We start from the raw sequence: 23864 nt of genomic DNA, 5'->3' as shown, positions 1-23864 counted from the left end.
TGCCCATTCTCCTAACCTGTCTAAATCCTTCTGCAGCCTCCCCGCCTCCTCAATACTACCTGTCCCTCCACCTATCTTTGTATCATCTGCAAACTCAGTCCCTTCATCTAGATCATTAATGTATAAAGTGAAAAGTTGTGGTCCCCAACCCTTGTGGAACTCCATTAGTCACCGGCCGCCATCCTGAGAAGGACCTCCTTATCCCCACTCTCTGCCTCCTGCCAGACAGCCAATCTTCTATCTATGCAAGTATCTTGCCTCTAACACCATGGGCTCCTATCTTACTGAGCAGCCTCCTGTGCGGCACCTTGTCAAAGGCCTTCTGGAAGTCCAAGTAGATAACATCCATTGGCTCTCCTTTGTCTAACCTGCTCACTACCTCTTCAAAGAATTCTAACAGATTTGTCAGGCATGACCTCCCCTTGATGAAACCATGCTGACTTTGCCCTATTTTACCATGCACTTCCAAGTATTCTGAAATCTCATCCATAATAATGGACTCTAAAATCTTACCAATGACCGAGGTCAGGCTAATCGGCCTGTAATTTCCCGTCTTTTGCCTCACTCCCTTCTTAAACAGGGGGGTTACATTAGCGATTTTCCAGTCCTCTGGGACCCTCCCTGACTCCAGTGATTCCTGAAAGATCACCACTAACGCCTCCACTATCTCTTCAGCTATCTCCTTCAGAACTCTGTGCCCGATGCCAGTGGGCACAGAAAATTCCACCCTATAGCAATTCGAGAAACAGGGTTAATATTTCAGGTCTGTTACCTTTCATCAGAATTGGGAAATGTTAGAGATTTTATTTCAGATTTTTGGAATTTTGCTTTTGGTGAGCTTGTGTAATTAGCTGAAATGTTTAATAAATACATGACACATTTACTGAGGAAACAGATACACTGCAGTTGGCTGTTACACAGTATAAACTGGGGCCAAATCGTGCAGTGGTGAGGCTGTTATGGGAAATGCAGTATTCCACACTGACGCCCTTTTACCCAGCCTGCTTTTGAAGAGAAAAGAGGCAGGAGGGTTTTTATTGGGGTGAGGTGTTGGTGGGTGGTGGTGGTGGGGTGGTGGGGGGGGGAGCGGTGTTGGCCACTACTTAGTAATGATTGAAAACAGCGTCGAAAAGATCAAGTTTGAACTCCTGCCATTATTTAGTTGAAGAAATGCAATGTATATGAACAGAAACAAAAGGAGCTCATTTGTGCGAGTGCATTGTTATACCCACGTACAGTCAAACTGTTACACACATCTGCACCTTTTTACTCAATTGCCCTATTGGATTCCAGGGGAGGGAGGGGGGACCGTTTTGAGGCTGGGTAAAACCTTCCCTCCAATACCCTGGGCCCCCGATCCTACTTTGTGAGGCCTTTGAAGCACCAATTCCATGGTCCCTGCCCCCAGACTGTGTGACCATCCAACTAGAAGCATAAAGCACAGGTGCTTTGAGAAATATCAGTACGATATCTCCCTTTTTATAATATCCAGGACGAGGATTGACACAGAAAACACACATTGGCCGGAATTTTTTGCTGGTCGGACGGGCGCTCACCCAGCCGGGACGAACGTGAAATGATGCGCGATGACATCGGGCGAGCGGCCGGACAGCATCGCCCACTCGCGCGATATTTCGGTCAGCGTGCGTGCGTGGGAGTCGGCAGCACGCCCGCTGATAATTAAAAGGCCATTAAAGTAATAATTAAGTTCAATTTTTTGCTGCCCGTCCAACCTTATCATTGGCGGGCAGGGCAAAAGGCCTAGCGGCCTTTGGATTTTTTGCGAAACCTCATCCACGGGCAGGATGAGGTTTCGATCCGTCATTTTTAAAAAAAAAATTTCAGACTGATTTCTAACGTGTCCCAGCTCATGTAGGGGACGTGTCGTTAACATTTTAAAAATCTTTATTTTTTTTTATTTTCATAAATCTTCCATCTCCCTGAGGCAGAGCTGTGCCTCAGGAAGCTTTTCCCCGTGCGCATGCGGGCAGTTTGCACATGCCCTCCTGCCCCCCAAGCACGCACGGGCAGCGCTGGGCGCGGCAGCATGCGTTTCACGCCAGCTAAGGCCCACCTCGCCGTTGTGGCTCAATCGCGGGCAGCGGGCGGCTTCCCGAGTGCTCCTGCTTGACTCCCCCCACCCCTGCAGAGCCCGCCCGACGAGGGCAAAATTCTGCCCCTGGACTTTGTAAACGGTGCATCAAACTACAAACAACTGGGAGAAGGCGCATGAATTGACGGCCTTGTGTATGACGGTGTGGCTGGGGACGTTGTTGGGCAGCAGAGCAGTGCTGCCCGATCTTTGTGGCATTTCTGCCATTTGTCCTTTACAGAGCGGTTGATTCCGACGCGCTCCGGGCTCATTTTGCCTGATGGAAGAGGGACTCAGGAAAAAAAATAACTTGGCCCACTTTGCTGTTCTGCTGTCTGCTTCATTAGGCAGTTTGCATTGATGGAGGATTAACACAAGACAGTTCCCAACCACAAGGTCCCCTGGGATCAGTTCAAAGCAAATTTATTGTAACAGGATGCAGTATGCAAAGTCTGGCTTCAGCATCTGAGAGGAAATTTATTTCCAAGGAGTTCAGGTTATTCTCTCAAACAAGCAGCGCTATGAATTGACTGAGCTGGCAATCGCTCCCTCATCCCCTGCCATTTATCTTCCATTTACCACAGTCTTATCTGACTCTGATGCTTCCCACCCCCATCCCTGCCACCAACTCCACAGCTCCCCCGTCCCATTCGATTGTCTCTTTGGCATTCCTGGGGCATTTTGGTGGCGGGGAAGGCAGTGGCGATCTACGTGGGCGGCATCGGGCATGTTCGTTTGCCAGCCCGTCAGGAACCAGCAGCTTAGAGCTCCTTCCCTTTCCCTGTTCCTGCCTTGCCGCCATCCTTGTGAGATTGTTGTTTGGGGAAGCATGAGAGTAAATCCCAAAGGAAAGCTGATTTTGAACTCTGACCTCGCGAGCTAAGTATCAAACCCTCCGCTACCGAATGGAGCTGGCCAGTGTTTACCTTCAAATTGCCTAAAATCCAGACCCAGTGATGTCATCGGGATTTATTACCCAATAAGGTTCTTTAAATTTACATCAATAGAAAAGTGAAATGAATGTAAATCATTAATTATGTAGAATTGCATTAGCTTCATAAACTAACTTGAAATGAATGGGTTGCTGAGATGCCCTAGTTTAATGATGATGGTATATCTACACTGATGGCCGTTCAGCTCTGCAGTACTTTTGGGTGTCGATGACTTTATTCTTTCCCTCCCACCTCCTCTGCATGTTGCTCTCCCAGAGGGACTCGCCCACAGTGATACTCCAATATCCCAATTGACCATCATTGTCCAGCCGCACTGAGTGCCGGTCGGTGATCCAACATTGAGACTCAACCTGACCAATCGTCGCACAACATTTATGTTGATGAGCATCATGAGAGAAGCTAATGAGCAATGAAAAACCATCAGTAAGAGGCAAATAGGTGCCTGTGTTCAAAAAGGGTGCTGGAAACGAAACAGAGGCAAGCATTTCTGGATCGACTCGTCTCACTCCCATTCTTTATAAAAATGTAGGATGGATTATTGAGAGAACTTTGCTTATTTTTTTTCTCCAGGAGGCTTATTAAGACTGGTAGGCAAACAGCTCAACCTGGCCCCTCCTCAGAATGACAGCACCGTCTAACATCCACGCACTGAACTCTGTGACTGAAATGTGATTCAAAGCCAAGCTCTTCTGAGGGGCCGTTCTGCAGCTACCTTCATCCGGCATAGCTTCGGCTCGAGGCTGTGAGGAGATCTTTAGAAAGACTTTGCAATTGTTTAAAATACCAGACGCCTTGTCCCTTTTTTAAAAGAAAAGAAAAGGAAATGGGGTGATTTGATGAGAGAAGTTTTAACCATTTGTACAAGAGAGTGAATCTGAAATTGCCTGTACCTGTGGTGTTGGTGCGGAATGAGGGGATGGCGTGGTGTTGGGGGTGGTGGTTGGAGGCTGGCCTGTGTGCGAGTGTGTGCGTGCTGTGGGGGATGCTACATGGCATGTGATGGGAGCTGTGAATATGTTCAGGTGAGGGAGTGAGTGTGTGAGGGAGTGGGTGATGAGTGTGTGCGCAGGTATGAGTGTGTATGTTGGGTGGTGAGTTTGTGTGCGGATGGGTGAGTGTGTGAGGAGGCGGGTGCATATCTAGACGAGTGCATTGTTAGATATTCAGTAGACCAGAAGACTGCAAATCCAGAGCACCCTCTTAGACACTTCAGGATGGATATGAAGGCATTGGAGAGAGTGCAGAAAAGATTCACAAGAATGATTTCAGGGATGAGAAACTTCAGTTTGAAGGTAGATTGGAGAAGTTAGGACTCTTTTCCCTTGGAGAAAAGAAGGTTGAAGGAGATCTGATAGGGGTATTCAAAATCATGACGGGTCTTGCCAGAGTCCATAGGGAGAAACCGTTCCCATTGGTGGAAGGATCGAGATCCAGAGGGCTCACAATTAATGTAATTGTCAAAAGAAGCAAAAACCATATGAGAAAACACTTTTTCACACAGAGAGTGGTCAGGGCCTGGAATGTGCTGCCTGAGAGTGTGGTGGAGGTAGGTTCAATCGAGGCGTTCAAAAGGAAATCCGAGAGTTATCGGAAAAGGAAGAATGTGCAGGGTTACTGAAGGAATAGCACTAGATGAATTGCTCAGTGGGAGAGCTGGTGCAGACACGATGGGCCAAATGGCCTCCTGCGCAATAACATTTCTGGGATTCTGTGAAGTAACAAACAAACATTGGATTTGTTGACAATGGGATTACAGTTCACGTGTCTTTGTTTACAACATTAATCAGTAAATAATAGTGTGTGTGCCTTCTGCTTAAATTAAATATGGAGTGTTTTAGTTGTTAAGTGAAACATATGCTGGTAGTCCAGCAGAGAAATGCTTCAATCAAGTCGGGTTGAGCATGGTGGGGGTGGCAGGCTGCAGGGGAAGGTTGGAACAGATATGATATCTGTTATTGTGCTGCCTTCATCCAACAGAGTTGAAGTAGACTTAAAGACTAAGATAATCTGGAAAAAGTACAGGCCACAATCAAACGAAGATGTCCAGATGGTTTGCATGTGAGGATTACCCGGGAGTGGCTCATAGGCTGGAATCCAATGGTTTGGATCACTTATGTTTCCAATAAGCGATGTTCATGAATGAGGTACAGGGTAGAATTTAAACATTTGGCCAGAATTAACACATCATCTATTGTTCGTTAAGTCACTCCTCCTCTCCATGTCTGCTGTACATACACCCTGTTATCGACTGCCTATCCTGGGCCAAGAACGTGTTAATGAGGAAAAGGAAGTTAAGGTCCAGTTGTGCTGGATTTGAATGGTGCGCTGTTCCTTATTGTTCCGACCCCATAGGATAAAACCGCAAAAATAATTGACGTGGCCAGTGACCCTGTCGAGGTGTATTTGATGGAAAATTTATTGCTGCTAGATTCTGAGCAGAGATTTTCCAATCCAAAATTTGCGTGTGAGTCAGTCTTGGGGCAGACTTTTCCAGCACCGGATTTCAAGCTGAGAACATCACAGTTTAATGGAACCTCCTCATGGGCGAAATTGCCACTGCAGCCTCGGTTATTGCAAGAACTATAATTACGCAGCTGGCTTGACTTATGGGTTTGTGTGGTACAGGCTGGAGGATGTAGGTGCATGTGCGTGTGCTGAGCAGTTTTTTCAGAAAATCATCGTGCCGTTGTGTTTGGTATGCACGACACAAATCTCCTTTTGCCAGTTATGGCTCAGTGGGTAGTACTCTCGCCTCTGAGTCAGAAGGTTGTGCGTTCAAGTCCCGCTCCAGAGACTCGAGCACAGAATCTAGGCTGAAGCACTTGGTGCAGTGCTGAGGGAGCGCTGCACGGGCAGAGGTGCTGCCTTTTGGGTGAGGTTAAAATGAGCCCCCCTCACCCCGACCCCTGCTCTCTCGGGCAGATGCAAGCGATTCCATGGCACTATGTTGAAGGAGAGCAGGGGATTTCTCCTCGTTACCTGACCAGTAATTATCCCTTAATCAACATCACCAAAAAACGATTATTTGACACTTCTCACACTTCAGCTTGTGGGAGCTTGCTGTGCGCAAATTGTTGTTGTGTTTACTACAATACAACAGTGACTACACTTCAGAAGCACTTCCTTGGCTGTGAAGGGCTTTGGGGCATCATGGAGTCAAGAATGGTGCTGTACAATTGTAAACCTTTCACCCATTCTTCCATCGAGAAGCCCAGGTTAAAGGCTAAAGTTAGAAAGAGTTGGGAGTCACAAATAGATTCAGCGGTTGTGGTCAGCTGACAGCTAGTTTAGGGTTGAGTAGATTTTAGCAGGAAGGAAAGTATTGAGGGAGGGAGGGAGGGAATGAGGTCCACACTTTTGAGGTCCTGGGAAAGAGTTAATTAGGCAGGCAGACACGCCAGCTCTCTCAAACATGTTGACAAATTACAGCATCCAGATTGCCATGAGGTGTTGTCACTCAGCAGAATCAGGATCGCTTGCTCGCTCTCAGATTGGGGGTAGTGTAGATGAGCATGAAGTTGGGTTCCCATGGACGTCCTTCCATGAAGTTGGGTTCCCTCTGTGTTACCCTGGCCCAGCCTTCTTTCTGGCTTTTACTGTGGACGGTGCCAGATTGAGTCAGTTTTGTGTTATAGGCCCCTCCTTATTTGGAATTGAGTTTGAGATTCATTTGACCAAATTCCAATGAGCTGCAAAGGCAGGAAATCTTTCCCAGTCTGGGCTGGGGGTTTGAATCCAGGATCACACGGTTAGTCCAATTCGGGATAGATGCATTGTTGACGTTGAGCCATCTCGGCATCCTCTCTCACCTTGTTTTTGCACTCTTGTTAAATGTGACAGAGTGAATAGAGGGTGACAGTTTCCTCTGAGGAACACATCAGTTGAGCGAGACTGCTATCAGGAGGGGTGGTGGAAGATACCCTGCCATTGGGAGGAGGGGGAAGAGAGAGTTGTGTGACTGGGAGGGGGGTGGGGTTGACGATGGTGGGCCTCAGGCTCTTTGATATCGGCTGCTGTAAAACAGGAGGTGGTGTCGTGTGGACATGTCGGGTTGGGGGGGTTCACATCCCCCACATTTAACCCCTGAGTCATCCCTGCCCATTGTCTGGAGGTAATATTGAGGATGTAACGTTGACTGGTTCAGCATTTTCAGTGATGACTGATCACCAGGAGACCATTCCTAACCAGTTCCTTCAGCCAGCGCCACCTGTCAAATGACTGGTCCAACTGAGAAGCAGCCGGGGGCAGCATTGGTCATGAAGGGGTTAAGATGGAAATGGCTGTCAGCCCCAGGCTGGAGATGAATGAAGTAAGATGGTTGGATGTGACAGGAGATCGGGAGCTGTGCAGTTATCTGCAAGAGCTCAGGGCAGCAAGGATTGTTTATCAAGAGCAAGCTCACGGGCTGGCTGTTGCTATGGAAATAGAGCAGAAGGAGCTTCGGATGGAGACATGAAGATTGCTCATCTAATTCTGCTTGCAAGTTCCCCCTTGCAAATTGATAATTCAACATATTCTGTCCAGTTCTGATTGCTGCTCCTTGCCTGTTCTTTCCAGAAGCTTTTTGAAATTTGTTGTTATCTTCTGCCTCCCCAGCTCTTATTTCAAGGCTGTGGTTATTCTGTAGTTATTGATCCCAAGTGGCTGGTAGGCAAAATATCGACTAGGCTAAAGCTAAGTTAACAGACTGTAAATTCAGTGCTCGCAGCCAGGAAGGGGGCTCTGCATGTACGTGCCCAGACACACTCAGACCACTCTTGTCTGCTAAATGTTAAACTAGGGCTGAAAGGGGTGCAACTTTTAACTCTTACCGACAACGTAAATGGGCCATTTAGGGTTCCCTTCGCACATCTCTACCTGCCCAGCTCGATGAAAATCGGAAGTGTTTCTGTGGCAGCCGATCCTATACCGTCCCATCTTACACTGTCACCCAAGGTTCAAAGGACCCCGAGCACCCTGGAAGAAATTTGAACTCTGACTTAAAAGTGTCGAGTAGGAGCTGCAGCATTTTTTTGATCTAGATTTGATACCACAGTTTGGGCACTGTAGCGTGAGACGGTTTCTTCCCACCACCCCCCCCCCCTCCCAGCCAGCTCTCCGATCAGGACCCACTTAAGTGTTTGACAACGAATCGAAAATATCATTACGATTGCACCTAAACTTTTCAACTGGGACAGTTTCCCCTTCCTACTTAAAGCTTGTTGCTTTGCCCTCTCCCCCTATTGTTCTCAAATATCCTGCGCAGTGGGCCTTGTGCCCCCCCCCATTGGCACTTATCACTCTTGAAATGCCCCTTAAATACATCTGATAAAAAAAAGACTTGCATTTATATAGCGTCTTTCACAACCTCAGGACATCCCAAAGTGCTTCACAACCAATGACGTACTTTTTGATATGTAGTCATTGTTGTAACGCAACAACCAATCTGCGCACAGCAAGATCCCACTAACAGCATTGTGATTATGACCAGGTTACCTGTTTTAGCATGTTGAGTGAGAAATAAGTATTGACCAGGACACTGGGGAGAAGCTGCCTATTTTTCTTTGGGTTAGTGCCTTAGATTCCTTTACGTCCACCTGAGAGGGCAGACGAGCCCTCAGATTAACGTCACATCTGAAAGATGGCTCATCTGACACTGCAGCTCTTCCTCAATACCGCACTAGAGCGTCAGCCAAGATTTCTGTGCTCAAGTCCCTGGAGTGCGACCTGAATCCAAAACCCTCTGACTCAGACATGAGTGCTACCAACTGCGCCACAGCTGACACCTATGGATCAGTTATACGCACAGGATGATCTGTCAGAGATGGTGTTCATCCAACACCTGTACTCAGCCAAGTATCCAACAACCAGTAGCATGTGACACCTTTTTTTTGTGTTTCTTCAGGCATTCACGTTCTTCTCAAGAATCTCTCAGTTTTTAGGGCCAGGTGCTACTACTTTTTAAACAAGGCTCCTCACAAATCATCTCCCACTTATTCATTTGCCCCAATCTGCTCTAAGCACTAAATAAAAGGGCAGGAGAAAAGCTGGAACATGCTAAATGCCAGATTCTGCCATCCTGTGGACACATAATCTGTGAATAAGATAATATAATATTTAATAATGTAACATGATTCTGAGGGAGCTTGGCAGAGTAGATGCGGAGAGGATGTTTCCCCTCCTGAAGGAGTCTGGAACTAGGGGGCATAATTCCTGAATAAGGGGTTGCCCATTTAAGATGGAGAAGAGGAATTTCTTCTCTCAGAGAGTTGGGAATCTTTGAACTTCTCTGCTGCAGAGTGCTGTAGAGGCTGAGTCATTGAATATACTCGAAGCTGAGTTTGGCAGTTTCTTGAGCAATAGGGGGGTCGAGGGTTACAGGGAACTGGCAGGAGGATGAAGTTGAGGCCAAAGTCAGATCAGGTATAATGTCGGGCTGGCGGAACAGACTTGCTGGGACAGAATGTCTACTCCTGCTTTGATTTCTTATTTCCTGAATAAATCATTGAAGCTTTATTAATCTGATCTTCAGATGTTGCTTGAACGGCCTCCATTTTGTGTGCCCTTTCCATAATGTTGCCATGTCAACTGTTTTGGGGCCTCCATGTAGTCAGAAACTCCAGGCATGCAGTCAGCGCAATGTCACAGCGATCTGTGTGGAAGGAGGCAGAGAAGAACAGTCTTGACTCTTGTACGCTGTGTTGATTACTGTCCTGGTCTCCATATTATGATAAGGATATAGAGGCAGTGGAGAAGCTGAAAAAAGAAGTTTGACTAGAATGATGCTAGAGTTGTGAGGTTATAACCTGCAGGAAAGATTGAACAGGCTTGGGCTTTCTTTTTCTCTGGAATAGAGATTGTTGAGGGGTGACCTTGATGAAGACCTTCAAGATTATGAAAAGGGTTTAGAGGGTAGACGTAGAGAAGATGTTTCCACTTGCAGGCGACACAAAAACCATTTGCCATAAATATAAAATACTGTATATACTTGCGTAAAAGTCGAGTGTTTGAAACCACAAATTTTTAAGCAAAAAAATTGGGGGGTTGACTTGACTTATACACGAGTAATACTTTTGAGGGGTCGAAATCCATGTCAGTTCTTCGGAACTGCCGATAATGACACTGTCTCAGTGGTTGCTGGCCATGGTCCTGAATTCAGCAGGGAACTGCTACCCCAATCTCTCTATTCCTGACGGCTTAAATGAGAAAAGAGCAATTGTGAACCGACCCCACTCCCAGAACTAGCACGAGGTATATGAAAATTTAAGGACTTTTGGGCCAAACATCAGAGGTTGACTCTTACACAAGACCAACTATTACTCAAGTATATATGGTAGTCACTAATGAACCCAATAGGGAATACAAGAGAAACTTCTTTACTGAGAGAGTGATTAGAATGTGGAACACAATACCAGAAGGAGGAGCTAAAGCAAATAGCATAGGTTTATTCAAGGGGAAGCTAGATAAATACTCGAGGGAGAAAGGGATAGAAAGAAAGGCTTGTGTTTAGATGTTGCCTTTCACAGCCACCGGACATCGACGGAGCACTTTGCAGTCAATAATAAAGTACTTTTGAAACGTATTCACCATTGAAATGTAGGAAATGTGGCAGCCAATTTTTTTTTGTCCATTCATAGGATGTGGGCTTCGTTGGCTGGGCCAGCATTTACTGCCCATCCCTAGTTGCCCTTGAGAAGGTGGTGGTGAGCTGCCTTCTTGAACCTCTGCAGCCCATGTGGTGTGGGCACATCCACAGTGCTGTTAGGGAGGGAGTTCCAGGATTTTGACCCAGCGCACTCATTTGCGCACACGTAGCATTGTGATAGATGATATTCTGTTGTGTTGATTGAGGGATGGGTATTGACCATGACACCAGGGATAATTACTGTACTCTTTTCAAAGTAGTGCCACGGGTTCTTTTGCGTCTACTTGGAGAGAACAGACAGGACTGTAGCTTATCATCTCACCTGAAAGGCACTTCCGACAGTGCAGCACTCCCTCAGTATTGCACTGGAGTGTCAGCTTTGATTTTTGTGCTTGAGTCTCTGGAGGACAACATGAACACAGAACCTCCTGACCCAGAGGTGAGAGTGCTAGCAGCTAAACCACAGTCAATAACTTGTTGATGGGGTTAGATAAAGGAAGTTGGGGGGGTGGCAGGGGGAGGGGGGAAGTGGAGAGGAGACTGTGTGGAGCATGGACAAAGATATGAGCCTGTTGGGTAGAATGGTCTGTTTTTGTCTATAAACACAATGTAGACGTTAGTGGTATTCACTCTGTGATTCATTCCTTGTCCTGCTTTTAATCAGGAGAGTGAGAGTCAGAAACTATAGATTGCTTGAGGTGTAGATGGTTTTCGATCTCTCTCAGCTGCTTTCTTCCTTTCTCGTGCTGAATGAGGGAAATTTCTAGAATGGACACTTGATGGATAGTGATTTTCATTTTGTGAAGGAGGCAGTTATAATCCTCAAAACCCAGCCTTGGTCGTCTGTACTTTAAAGCTAGCTACAGGATGCGATTTTACTAGTCTTGTAGCTGGGGATCAGAAGAAACGCATTGAAAATTCGCTGTTAGTGTGACCTATTCATTTAAAAAGAACACAGCATAAGGGATTCAAACATGAATCCATGGCACTTCTTCCTGTATCTTACTCAGAACTCATGCGATACGATACCAAATGCACAATGGGCTAGCTGGTTTCAAAATGGCTGGCCCGGTAACGCCAGTTTAAAAATGCATCAGAGTTTAGAGGCTGTGGGAGGGGTGATAAAAGATTGTGAGTAATGAGGCTGCTTTCCATTGTGGCGATGGGATCTTACTTTCTGGAATCAATAGGAACTGTACAATGTGACCCAACATTGTAGGTCTAATGACCTTTGGGAAGGGGACCTGTCCTTACCCAATTTGGCCTGGGTTTGACTCCAGTCCCACACCAATAGTGTTGACTCTTAACTGCTCTTCTGAAGATCAAGCCACTCAGAGGTGCAGAAAAGGGCATCTAGGACTGGGCAACAAATGCCTGCCTTGCCAAAACCACCCACGTCCTGAAAATTATTTTTTTAAAGGGGCCGTTGCTTTGAAAGATGCGGAATTTGATGGGCCAAAGCAGTTGGTGGATAGGGTTGCCAGCCCTCCTGGGCTGCCCCAGAGTCTCCTGGTATTAAAGTTTAATCTCTTGGACACGACTGTGATCCACGCGGGAAGAGAAATCACAGGGGCTGTTAAAAACAAACTGCGTTATCTTTTTACACCTTTGAGCACTTTTGTTTATTATCCATATAAATATTGGTGATGGCGGGGGCGAAAGCTGTTTGACTTGCAGAGGGCGGGAGATCATGTGGTAAAACCTCCAGGAATAGGCCCATCCGAAGTTGGCAACCCTAACGGTGGCTAGTTGATCATGCGGTCGCTGTGGGGCTTTGGGCTGACTTTTAACGGAAGGGGTAGGAGTGCTGAAATGTTTGTGGTTTTTAACGTGGCTGCCTGTTTGCCCCCATTTACCATTTGCTTCCTCACCTGTGGTGCTCTTTCTACCCTCCCCTCCCGCCCCAGCTGCTGTCGAAGCCTGCGTGCTGCATGGACTCAAGCGTAGGGCGGCCGGCTTCCTGCGGAGCAACAAAATAGCCGCCTTGTTCATGAAGGTGGCGAAGACTTTCCCATTGGCCGAGGACCTGTGCAGGAAGGTGCAGGAGTTGGAGCAGGTGATCGAGAGCAGGTAATGCGGACTGCAGAAGATACATCAGGAAGCATCGGACAGGCTGGGGCTAACATTCCCCGTGACCTTCATTTTGGGCGCGCGGGCAATTTCTTTAACTGCGTGGCCGCTTGAAATTTTATTGTGTGGATGTAATTGTGCGCAGTAATTTAAAGGGGCTGACCCACGCACAGCCTGAGGGGGAACTTAAATGTTGCTGTGTGGCAGTCCAGCTTAGCTGGAGCTTATTTTTCCCTCCTAAGATCTATTCTTTCATGGGATGTGGATGCCACTGGCAAGACCAGCATTTCTTGCCTATCTCTCATTGCCCTTGCACTGGGCGGCTTGCTAGGCCATTTCAGAGGGCAGTTAGCCACGTTGCTGTGGGTCTGGAATCACATGTGGTCCAGACCAGGGGTAAGGACGACAGATTTCCTTCCCTCAAGGGACATTAGTAAACCAGATGGGTTTTTATGACAATCAATGATAGCTCCATGGCCACCATTTCTGAGAATAATTTCATATTCTAGCTTTATTAACTGAATTCAAATTCCACCAGCTGCCATCTGAACCTGTGTCCCCAGGGCATTAGCCTGACCCTCTGGATTACTAGTCCAGCAACATTACCACTACGCCACCATCTCCCCCTCTCCTAGAATGGAGAGGTCTTTTAGATTTTGAAAGAGTTTGACAGGGCACATGTAATGCAGATGTGGATTAAAAAAGAGCCATAAATATAAGATGGTCTCCAATAAATCCAATAGGGAATTCAGGACAAACCCTTTACCCAGAGGGTGGTGAGAATATGGAACTCACCACCACATGTGGTAATTAGCACGGATGCATTTAAGGGAAGCTACAGACACGCGTGAGGGGGGGGGAAGGAATAAGAAGGTGTACAGGGAAGTTCAGATGAAGTAAAAGTCGGAGAATAATCATGTGGAGCATGAACCAGGGCCTGTTTCTGTGCTACAAATTCTGTGGACTGGATTTTCCGGGGTGCCATGGTCCTCCTCCCCCAATGAAAAAGGCTGGGGGGGAGTCCGCCCACAATCCCAACAGCTGTCCTGTAGGAATTTAACACTGGGAGCAGTGTTAGTTGCTCTAAGGCAAGACTTCCACTTGGGAGGAAACCCAGCTTAGAGAGCTGCCAGACAATTGGATGGCCGACAGCTCATAGTCCCAGCGGCTCCAGCCTTTGGCGGTGTCCACCGCTGGGATTACAGGCAGTCCCACCATGCTGAGAAGCCCAGGCAAGCCTGGGGGTGGGGGTCTCAGTGAGGCAGGTGGTGGGGCCAGGTTCAAGAGGCTGGGGGCAGGGTTGGGGGGGTGGGGGGTGGTTGGTGTATGACTTTGTGGAGAGGGTGCCTCCGATGGGCCCAGGGGATCCGCAGAGGAGGTCCCTCGCCCCTTGCCTGACAGCAGCCTCCGCAGCTGGACTTCCTGCATGGCATGGGCCTCCCCCTGCAATGGGCAAAACCCCGTGGTGGGATATGGCCGGGCCTCAGTAAGCCCAAAGGGCTGGTGGCCACCCATCGCCTCCCCTGCCCCCTGTAAAATTCCCAGTCAGGGGCAGGAGGGTGGGTGTTGGGCAGGCCACCCACTGGATTTTAAGTGCTTCCTTCGCCTTCAAACCTGCCACTGGGGGAGTGTAAAATTCAGCCCTATGTAATATCGAGTGACAGAAAAGGTTTACTTTTCTTTAAACAATGCCTTGTCATCTTTGCTTCTCAAAGTGTTGAATTCACTCTGGAATCCTGTGCTGTGTAGAGGTAGGTTCACAAGCCATCATGGCTGCTTCAGAAAGTCGGTTGTTGGTGGGTCTTTGGTCTAAAAATCTTTAAACGAGGGCAGGGATTGTGGAATAAGAAATAAGGAAAGGCTGTAGAAGTGGACACCATGAATGGGGACCGTTGAAGCAGTGTCTTTAGCTGCTGAGGCCTGAAGCTTTGGAATTCCCTCAACCTCTCTGCCCCTCTCTCTCCTCCTTTAAGATGCTTTTAAAACCTCCCTATTTGGCCAAGCTTATGGTCACCCGACCTAATGTCTCCTTATGTGGCTCGGTGTCATACTTTGCCCTGTGAAGTCCCTTGGCATGTTAAAGGTTCAACCGAAACGCTATTGTCATTGTTGGTTGGGTTTGGCTTGTTGGGCTCTTTCCTGTTATGAGTTCTCTCCTAATAACACGCTGCTTGTGTCTACAGAAAGACCCAAGGTACAACCCCCCAGGAGAACATGCGCAAATCTCAGAAGATGCCAAATCTGTCTGCTCAGGCTCTGAAACATCTGTGGATTCGCACTGCCCTCTTCGAGAAAGTCCTGGACAAAATTGTGCAGCACCTGGTGGAGAACAGTGGGTTGGTACTGAGTTGGTTCAACCATGGCTCTAAATAATAAACCCATTCTTTTTTTCAGAGAACTGATTTGAACTCCTGGGCAGGTTTATTCCATCTGGTGACACATTAGAACAATGCATGGGGAGCCTTCGTGTTGAGACTGCTTTCCCTTGACTTCTCCCATATTCTAGCTACTTGCTGAGCTACTAATGGGGCCACAAAAGTCCAACGTTCCTCCCTTCCTTGTTTTTGGAAGCTTTACTTTGTATTCCTCTTCTTCCAGCTCCTGCCACTGCCCCCATAGAAGCTCCCGTCCTGCACTGCTGAGCTATGAACCTTTGAAGGGCATTCTGCCCCCAGCCTTACCCAATGATATTTGTGTAAAATGATGTGGTGGCTGGGGGTACACTTCACATGTGCAGTGATGAAGTTTTTAGTGCCTTTCACTGCAGGGAACTGTGCTCACTAATTGGCTGGTTTCCTGAGATGTAGGCTATTTGATTCTGTTGGTGTAGCTTCAAAACATGGACAACTGGGGCCAAATGGGATGGTGGGTTGCTGTATTGTCCTTTTGAAGTGGGTGAAAAGGCATTAATCTCAGATTGGGGGTGTGTTACAACCCCAAAATTAATATTGGGGGTGCATGGGAGACTTGCCTCCTTATAAGTCAATGATGTTGGCCAGCGATCCCCATAAGCTGCCCCTGGGAAGATCTACCAGGGTGATCTGGGTTGACTTAATCTCTGAGGTGCAGTTGGATGCTTTCAATGTCCTTTCCCCTCTCCTGTGCCTCCTTTCAGAATAACTCCAACCGCTGTAGCAGCTCCCAGTATAACTCCAAACCGTGTACCAGCCCTCCCCACCCACCCCTCCCTACAAAATATGGTAACCAAGGTGAGGAGCTCATATTTTGGGACAATCACAAGTAAAAACAGTCCATTTCCCTGTAGACCTTTGATGGAGCATGTTAGTGCTTCACCAATGAAGAAATTCTTTGTGCAGAAAAAGAAAGATCTTGGGTGGAGATTGCGAGTGTTTGACGGGCAGCCAGGTTTAACAATGTCAGCTGATGCTGACTGAGGGAAAAGCTACAGCACTCCCAGCAATGGCATCCAGAATGCATTGTGTCTGGAGAAATGGCAGTCATTCAGTGTGATAGCTGCTGGCTATAATGAGCACACTGCAACTAAATTGGGTAGAATCTGTACTTTCACATCTGTATTTATCTTGCAACAGATGTTTGCTCCTTGGGTCTGAGCAGTAGAGTCACACAGAGTGCACTGGACATCTTACAATGCACACTGGATAGTAACTCATGCACCTCTAGTGCTGTGTCAGTCCCTACGATATGCTACACCTCCTATCCTGTGCCCGCTCTCTGGTTACCTGAGCACTCTTTTGGTCCTAAGCTTCTCTCCCCATCCACGCCACATCTGCCTCCATCATTCCTTTGACCTCTGCCATTCAGTTCAAAACTGCTGAGGTTGGGGAACTGTGCAATTTAAGCTTGTACTGGGTTCAAAGGGCTGTAAAAGTCACTTGGCATTTTTCTGACATTGGAAATGAAATGGGTGGCTCTAAATTTTCTTTCAAGTTTATATCTTTTTTTTTTATATGGAAACAAAATCCCAGGCGGCTCTCTCCCAGCTCAGAGATAAAGACTTGCCTCTTGGCAGGAGCGGATCAGCGCACAGGCCCCTACTTGGAGACCCCAGCTAGATGTGGGCCAAAGTTGCCCATGGTGGCATGGAGCTTGGGCTGTGGCCCCACCGGGTTTCGCCTCAAATACAGAGGGCAGGGCTCGGGCTTAACCAAACCCCATTGTCCCACAAGTCGGCTTCGCAATATCCCGGTGAAGCTGCGCCAGTGCCAGCTGTGGACAGAATTGAGCTCCATAGTCAGTTAGCCTGCTGGCACTGCCCATCCCAGCTGGCATTTAAGCGATGGTCACTTTGGTGCCCATATCCCAGTGTTTATACCTTCAGGAGAGGGGGAAAAAAATGATGCAAATAGCACGGAAAGAAGAGCCCTGTACAGAAATAGTGACAGTCGAAAATGACACAATGTTTTCTATATCTTTTTCTTCTCCTCAGCAAATACTACGAAAAGGAGGCTCTTCTGATGGACCCTGTGGATGGGCCAATATTGGGTTCTCTGTTAGGTGAGCACTGTAGAATTTTACACTGGCTACATTAAAGCAACGATGGCTGCCATAAGGAGGCTGTACAAAGAATTCATATTGTCCGCAGTGGAAAGCCCTAATGGTCCAGCAGTGAGTGAGTGGGGACTGCTGCTCCTCTCCAGGTAGTGATTAAAAGTGACTAGCCAATGGTTTGCATTCATTTTTCTAGTACATTAAATCTCCCGTCATGGTATCTAATCGAAATGCGCCACAGTGGAAGCAGCAAAGCCCCACAAGGGTTTTTTGGTAGGTTAAAAGACATTTTGGCATTCTTTTTTTTTGTGATGCTTATTTTTCTTCTCTCTTTTTACAATCAATATTGCATTCCTCCTCCTCCAGGTACCATGCCAGGCAGCCATGGACTTCCATTGGATTGGTCCATGATTATGCTTGGCAAATTTCTGCAGTGGTTTGCTGTTGCCTTCTACAGTATGGCTGACCAGGAAACTCTCCCACTTTTACCACCTGCCATCAGTCACACTAGAAGGATTTACAGGCTGGTAATCAACCTGTTTAGCCATGTTTTGCACACACCTTCCTTGGCCATCAAGTCCTGAATTGGGACTTGAACCCAGAGCTTCTAGTCCAGGGGGTAGGGACACTACCACTGTACCACAAGACCTCCTCAATCTTGCACTCACCTCTCATATTTTCACCCCAGGAATTGCCCAATGACCTACAAAACCAGGCTGTTGACTGTCAGTGGTGCTGACTTAGATCCTAGTTACTGAATTGGGACTGTGTCATTGGAGGAATCCCACACAATTGGTACGGGTGAAGTCGTTGATCATTTAGAACGCTGGTTCAAGTTGGTTTAAATCTTCATTTTGTTATTGGACATTTATTTATTTTTGAGAATGAAATTGTCTCTTGATTTTTCACCTCCAACTTTGTGACAAAGTATCAGATGCAACATGAGAGGTCCCACTCCTAAGATCATCCTCCCCTACCCTGGATAGATATTGGAAAATGCTGGACTAGTAAGCCCAGTCATACCTTAAGATCCGGAGTCTGGTTTCACCATCTCTTATTTTCACCTTCCCCCGCCCATCTCACTGCGGGCAAGGTCTCCCCACATTAGCCAAAGGAAGACTTTCAGTGAGATTGAGTCAGCCGCTTACCTGACAAGAGATCAGTGAGAATATGGAACTGGCAAACCACATTTGGAGCGACTGTATTTATAAAGGACAGTTGGACAAGTGCAGGAGGGGATAAGGAACAGAAGGCTCTGCTGACACCTTCAGATGAAGAAAGGTGGGAGGAGGCTCATGTGGAACATAAAGACCAGCATGGATCAGTGGGGCTGAATGGCTGTTTCTGTGTTGGTAATCCTTTGTAATTATTCATTAAGATTTTTGTTGGCTTTTAAAGGTTATTTATTTCTTCTGACTCCTTTCTCGCCCTCCATATGCACTGTGTAATCTAGGCTGGAGGGAGCAGTGATAGGTCTCTGGCAATGCTCCTTTGTATTGACCCTCCACATTCCTGAGAGTATTTGGTGTGAGCACCCATCATGGCCTCCTTCCTCTTCATTCTCTCCCTGTAAGCTAACACCCACTTGATGCCCCTCCAATGGCGGAAGATCTCCCCATTTGCAGAAATGGGTGTTCTACGCCCCCCCACCCCACCCCACTCACCCCAACCCCCACCCTCGTTTGAGACAGAGCAGCCCTCCCGGACATCATATCAGTTCCTGGAAGAAAAGACCCTTTAGAAAAACTTCAATCTTAATCTTTATTTTAAAAAAGGGCTTACGGCGCTCATCTCATCTCCTTGCTGTGGCAAAATTGAAGAGGTGTGGGTGTAATAGACCCATGAGTTCCTGTGTCACTGTACCTGAGGGGGAGTGGGGGAGCCAGTTGGAACCAGTGATCCTACCCTGAGAGGGGAGAGTTTACGAATAACCATTTAAAGAACAAAGGGAATAATAACATCCTGCAGATGTTTGATGGTGAATTGTTCACTTCAATATGGTTTAAAAAACACATTGGGAGTGATTGTTTTGCCCGCGTTAGCCATGGTTTCAGTTGATAGCACTCTCATCTCTGAGTCACAACTATGGGCCTCAAATTCCACCTAAGACTTGAGCACAAAATCGAGGCTGAACTCCAGTGCAGTACTGAGGGAGTGCTGCATTGTCGGAGGTGCCAACGTTTGGATGCGATGTTAAACTGAGGCACCATCTGCACACTCAGGTGAACATCAAAGATCCCACAGCAATATTTCAATGAAGAACAGGGGAGTTCTCCCTAGTGTCCTGGCTAATATTTATCCCTCAGTCAACATCACAAAAAAAACAGAATATAAAGCACTTTGGGAGTGTCCTGAGGTTGTGAAAGAAGCTATATAAATGTAAAGTTTTTTGTTTCTAACTTCAAATGTAGTTGCCCCTTTACATTTACAGAATATTTACAATGTAAAGTGTGCGCGATGCATCCCATATAGCGTTTAAATTAACGGGAATGATTATTGGAAAGCAGAATTGGCTGCATGGGTGTTCATCCTGTATCTCAGGTCGAAGTTGTGTGCTGTGGTGCCTGTGCATATGTATTTGTCCACATCAACATGCCTCTGTCCAGGGCTGGACCTCAGCCTTTCACCACTGGTACAGAAGTAACTATTCTGCTTAAACATGAACCAGAACAACAGCACACAATTAAACACTTGTATGAATGCTTGGTTACGCACATCTTGGTGACACGAGACTCTGGTTGTGACTGTACCACTTCTTCTCTCTTTCACCAGTTGGGCCCTGTGCCCTTGAGTATACGAAGATGAAGACGGCCGATCATTTCTGGACTGATCCTTCAGCGGACGAGTTGGTTCAGAGGCATCGTATTCACAGCGCACATTGTCGCCAAGACTCGCCCACCAAACGACCAGCCCTCTGTGTAAGTTTGGTTCCGTTTCCTTCCACCCTTCGCCTTCCATTGCGGCCACGTGAACTGAACTGACTGAACCTGAACCTTTTATGAACTGTTCCACTGCAAATATGTAAGGAGTGAACAGGGATAGAGGGCGACGGGTGGGAGAGGAGCACGTCAGAGATCCTGGGTCAGTTGAGTCGAACTGTTTTTACTTCTTCATCCTGGAGCTAAGATTACCAACTCTGCAGGACTGACCTGAAGTCTCCAAGGAATTGAATGAACCTTAATCTCCAGCAGGTTGCTGCAAAAAATCCTGCAAGGAAAATCGAGGGGGGCATTAAATAAATTCAATGTTTTCTTTCATTGAACACTCCAGCTTATGTGTTGTAAAAATATTGTAGAAAGGTGAGAGTCAAGAATCATCCAGTCTGGCGAGTGTGTTCACTTTCCAATTGCCAGAGGAGGATGGGGCACTCTGAAGATGGGCATGTTAGTTGACCAATGGTGGGCGTGGGGTGGCTAGATTCATGTGATGATAGAATGGAATGCATTGCCAGAGTTGCCAACTTGACTTGGTGCTGAGCACTTTGTTTCCGCCAGTTATTTTCTGACATGATCCTTGTCAAAACTCTACCTAGTTTTCCCTATTGAAAGAGGGAACTGGCGGGTGTGGAAAATCGTTGGGTTTTTGGGCGGCTGTTAAGAAGTTCGCTTCTTTCCAGTTTTCTCCACTCTAATGAAGCCGCGGACCTATTCTGGGCCTACAGTTTCTGGAATCAGCAACATCACAGCCCAGCCCAATCCTGCGATGTCTATGTCTAACCGGTTTTCCAGCAAGGAGGCCATTGGACTGCAGTCAAGTAGAGTAGCAGGGGCTCGACAGGGTAGACACTGAAAGGTTGTTTTCTCTGCCTGGGGAATCTGGAACATGGGGGCACAGTCTCAGGATAAGAGGTCGATTATTTAGGACTGAGATGAAGACAAATTTTTTCACTCAAAGCTTTGTGAATCTTTGGAATTCTCTACCCCAGAGGGTCGTGGATGCTGCATTGATGAGTATATTTAAGGTTGAGATACAGATTTTTGGTCTCTCGGGAAACCAAGGAATATGGAGAACAAGTGGGGAAGTCAAGTTGCTGCCATGATTGTATTGAATGGCGGAGCAGGCTTGATGGGCCACATTGTCTACTCCTGCTCCTAGTTCTTATGTTAACATTCACTTGGTAGTACAGAACTTGAATATTGTTGAAAAGAGAGACATGTTGCCAAAGTTTTTTGTCTTACACTCATCAGGACAAACGCAAGAATTCCAAATTTCGAAGGATCACGACAATTTATACTACAGGAGAAAAGAGTGCTGATTGGTTGGCAAGATGACTTTGATTGGCCGAGGCATTGCCATGGTGTCTTGTCAACCAATCAGCACCCTTTTATCCTGTAATTTAATATGTTGTGACCGATTGAAATTTGGCATTCTTGCATTTGTCCTGTTGAGTGCAAGACGAAAAACTTCAGCAACATGTCTCTCTTTTCAGCAATATTCAAGTTCTTAGGTTTTTAAGTTTCTAAACCCAGGCTGAGTTTCTCTTTATCTTTTTTTCCCGTCCTTCCCCCCCCGCCAGCCCGGTTCTGGCTGTGCCTCAGTTGGCTGCCCCATTTGCCTTCATGGCAGCAGAAGAGTCATTCAGTGGCTGCGAAGAATTTTGAAATGCCTTGAGGACAAGGGGGGTGCTTTACAAATGCGAGTTTGCTCTTTAATTTACAGAATGGCTACTGCATGTGCAGCAATACGCCAGTGTAAACAGGCACCTTCAGGAGACATGGGGAGTGAAAAACCATTAAGAAGAAGAGTTGGATGGAGTGTCCTATTTTTGGACACTTGGGTGTGTGGTGCTGATTGACTTGTCATCAGCCATTTTCCTTGTGAAGACACAGCCGCCCCCTCAATCAATGGACTGCCTTCATTATTTGTTGTTCTCATTAAGGTAGAGTTTTCTGTTGCTGGTTTCAGCCAGTTAATTGAGCTCATCATCAGCTCCTCTTCTGATTTCTGTGACCTGACGATTGTTGCCAGTCAGTGATGTCCTGTTCCTCAGCAGCTAATGAGCTAAGAGGCCTGAATCCTTTCCTTATTAACACTATAACAGCAGCGAACTAATCACTCACTACTGCTCCCTGAAGAGACACTTCCCGAGCTGTCAGTCTCTCCTGTCCTTATTACTCATGGGGATGAGCTGATTCACAGACTGAGAGTCGACATGTAGCAGGAATCGCAGGAAATTGCGATTAATCCTTCCTTTCCTTTTCCACTCCTCAGCACCACCTTGACTTCAGAGTGCAGTGACGGGTCAGGATGGAGGGGAGGGTATAGAGCCAGCCATCCCCACCCCAGGAGTTGAAAACATCAAGAGTTAACATGACAGTGGTTTTTGAGATTATGAAGGGTTACAGTGAGGTAATAGGGGAGATCTTGTGGCGCACTGGGGTAGTGTCTCTGCCTCCGAGCCAGAAGCTCTGGGTTTCAGTCCCAACCCAGGGCTTGATGGCCACGGAAGATGCGGCCAAACAGGTTGATTATCAACCTGCAAATCTTTCTAATTGCACAGCAATGGCAGACGGGGGTGAGAGTGGGAGAGATTCCTGAGTTGGAAAGAAAGTTGGAGCGCCTACCATCGCTATCCATAGCTCCAGACTACAACCTGAATGTAAAAGTGCATGTTGCCATAGCAACTCAGACTCCCTGAGTGAACTATATCCCAGCACCACAGTGAGGTAAATTTTGATTGATTGTTCCTGATGCTGAACAGGGTGCGGACTAGGGAACAGGAATGTAGAATGACCACAATAGGAATTAAAGAGCCAGTGAGGAAACCTAATACCCTCTTCACACAGAGGGTCTTAGAAATTGGAATTCTCTGCTGCAAACTGCTGTCGTAGCAGAGCCCATAAACTCTTCTTGAAGAGAATGAAATGGTTGCTTGAGAAAGAGGAATAGAATAGGACATTAGTCAATCTGCAGATGAATTGCCATGAAACTTGGCAGAAACTAAAAAAAAAATTGTTGGGCAGTAAGTTGAAGGGGGGGAAATGGTTCTTCTTGGCCCCAATTCTAACCAAATCCAGACCCTGGGTTATGGCAGAAAATCAATTGCAATACGATTTGTAAAGACAGCCAAGTGCCGAGTACGGGAACTGGTGGGACAGGTGGATCAGCTGAGATGGGCTCAGTGGCCTTTCTCCTCGGTACCAGTTATTCGAAGGATCTAGCGGCCTTCTCTCCGTGCTTTCCCCCGATCCCTCTGGTACTAATCACTCCACTATGACTAGTACTTAATTTTGTCACCGAGTGACATTCCCTGTGGCTCTTTGTTTCCAGATTCAGAAGCGACATTCCAGTGGCAGTATGGATGACCGGCTTACGCTTTCTGCCCGCGATTACGTTGAGTCCTTGCACCAGAATTCCCGAGCGACATTACTGTACGGCAAAAACAATGTCTTGGTACAGCCAGTGAGTAACTGCCTAACTGTGTGTATTATATTTTACTGTATGAACTGTGAGGATGGTGTGTGCCTGTGTAAGTGGCTCGGTGGGTAATACCCTTACCCCTGAGTCAGAAAGTTGTGGGTTCAAGTCTTACCCCAGGGACTTGAGCACATACTCCAGTGCAGTACTGAGGGAGTGCTGCACTGTTGGCGGTGCTGCCTTTCAGGTGAGATGTCAAACTGTAGCTCCAGCCCCCTCTCGGGTTAGAAGATTGTTT

The 23864-nt window shown here is 47.0% G+C and overlaps 1 protein-coding gene across 1 annotated transcript in view; it reads left to right on the top strand.

Annotated features, from left to right (window-relative positions):
* sgsm1a (small G protein signaling modulator 1a) overlaps positions 1 to 23864 on the top strand; it is a 150458-nt gene that overhangs the window by 61360 nt on the left and 65234 nt on the right. Inside the window, exons 4-8 of the mRNA XM_078554447.1 lie at positions 12577 to 12739; positions 14923 to 15075; positions 17148 to 17215; positions 19982 to 20127; positions 23480 to 23611. Of these exons, the coding sequence (XP_078410573.1) occupies positions 12577 to 12739; positions 14923 to 15075; positions 17148 to 17215; positions 19982 to 20127; positions 23480 to 23611 (662 nt within the window). The remainder of the gene's footprint in view (positions 1 to 12576; positions 12740 to 14922; positions 15076 to 17147; positions 17216 to 19981; positions 20128 to 23479; positions 23612 to 23864) is intronic.

Source organism: Cetorhinus maximus, chromosome 12 (assembly GCF_964194155.1).
Source record: "Cetorhinus maximus chromosome 12, sCetMax3.hap1.1, whole genome shotgun sequence".
Taxonomy (NCBI): domain Eukaryota; kingdom Metazoa; phylum Chordata; class Chondrichthyes; order Lamniformes; family Cetorhinidae; genus Cetorhinus; species Cetorhinus maximus.
The sequence above is the reverse complement of the archived record's forward strand: the minus strand, read 5'-3'. Positions and strand labels throughout refer to the sequence as shown.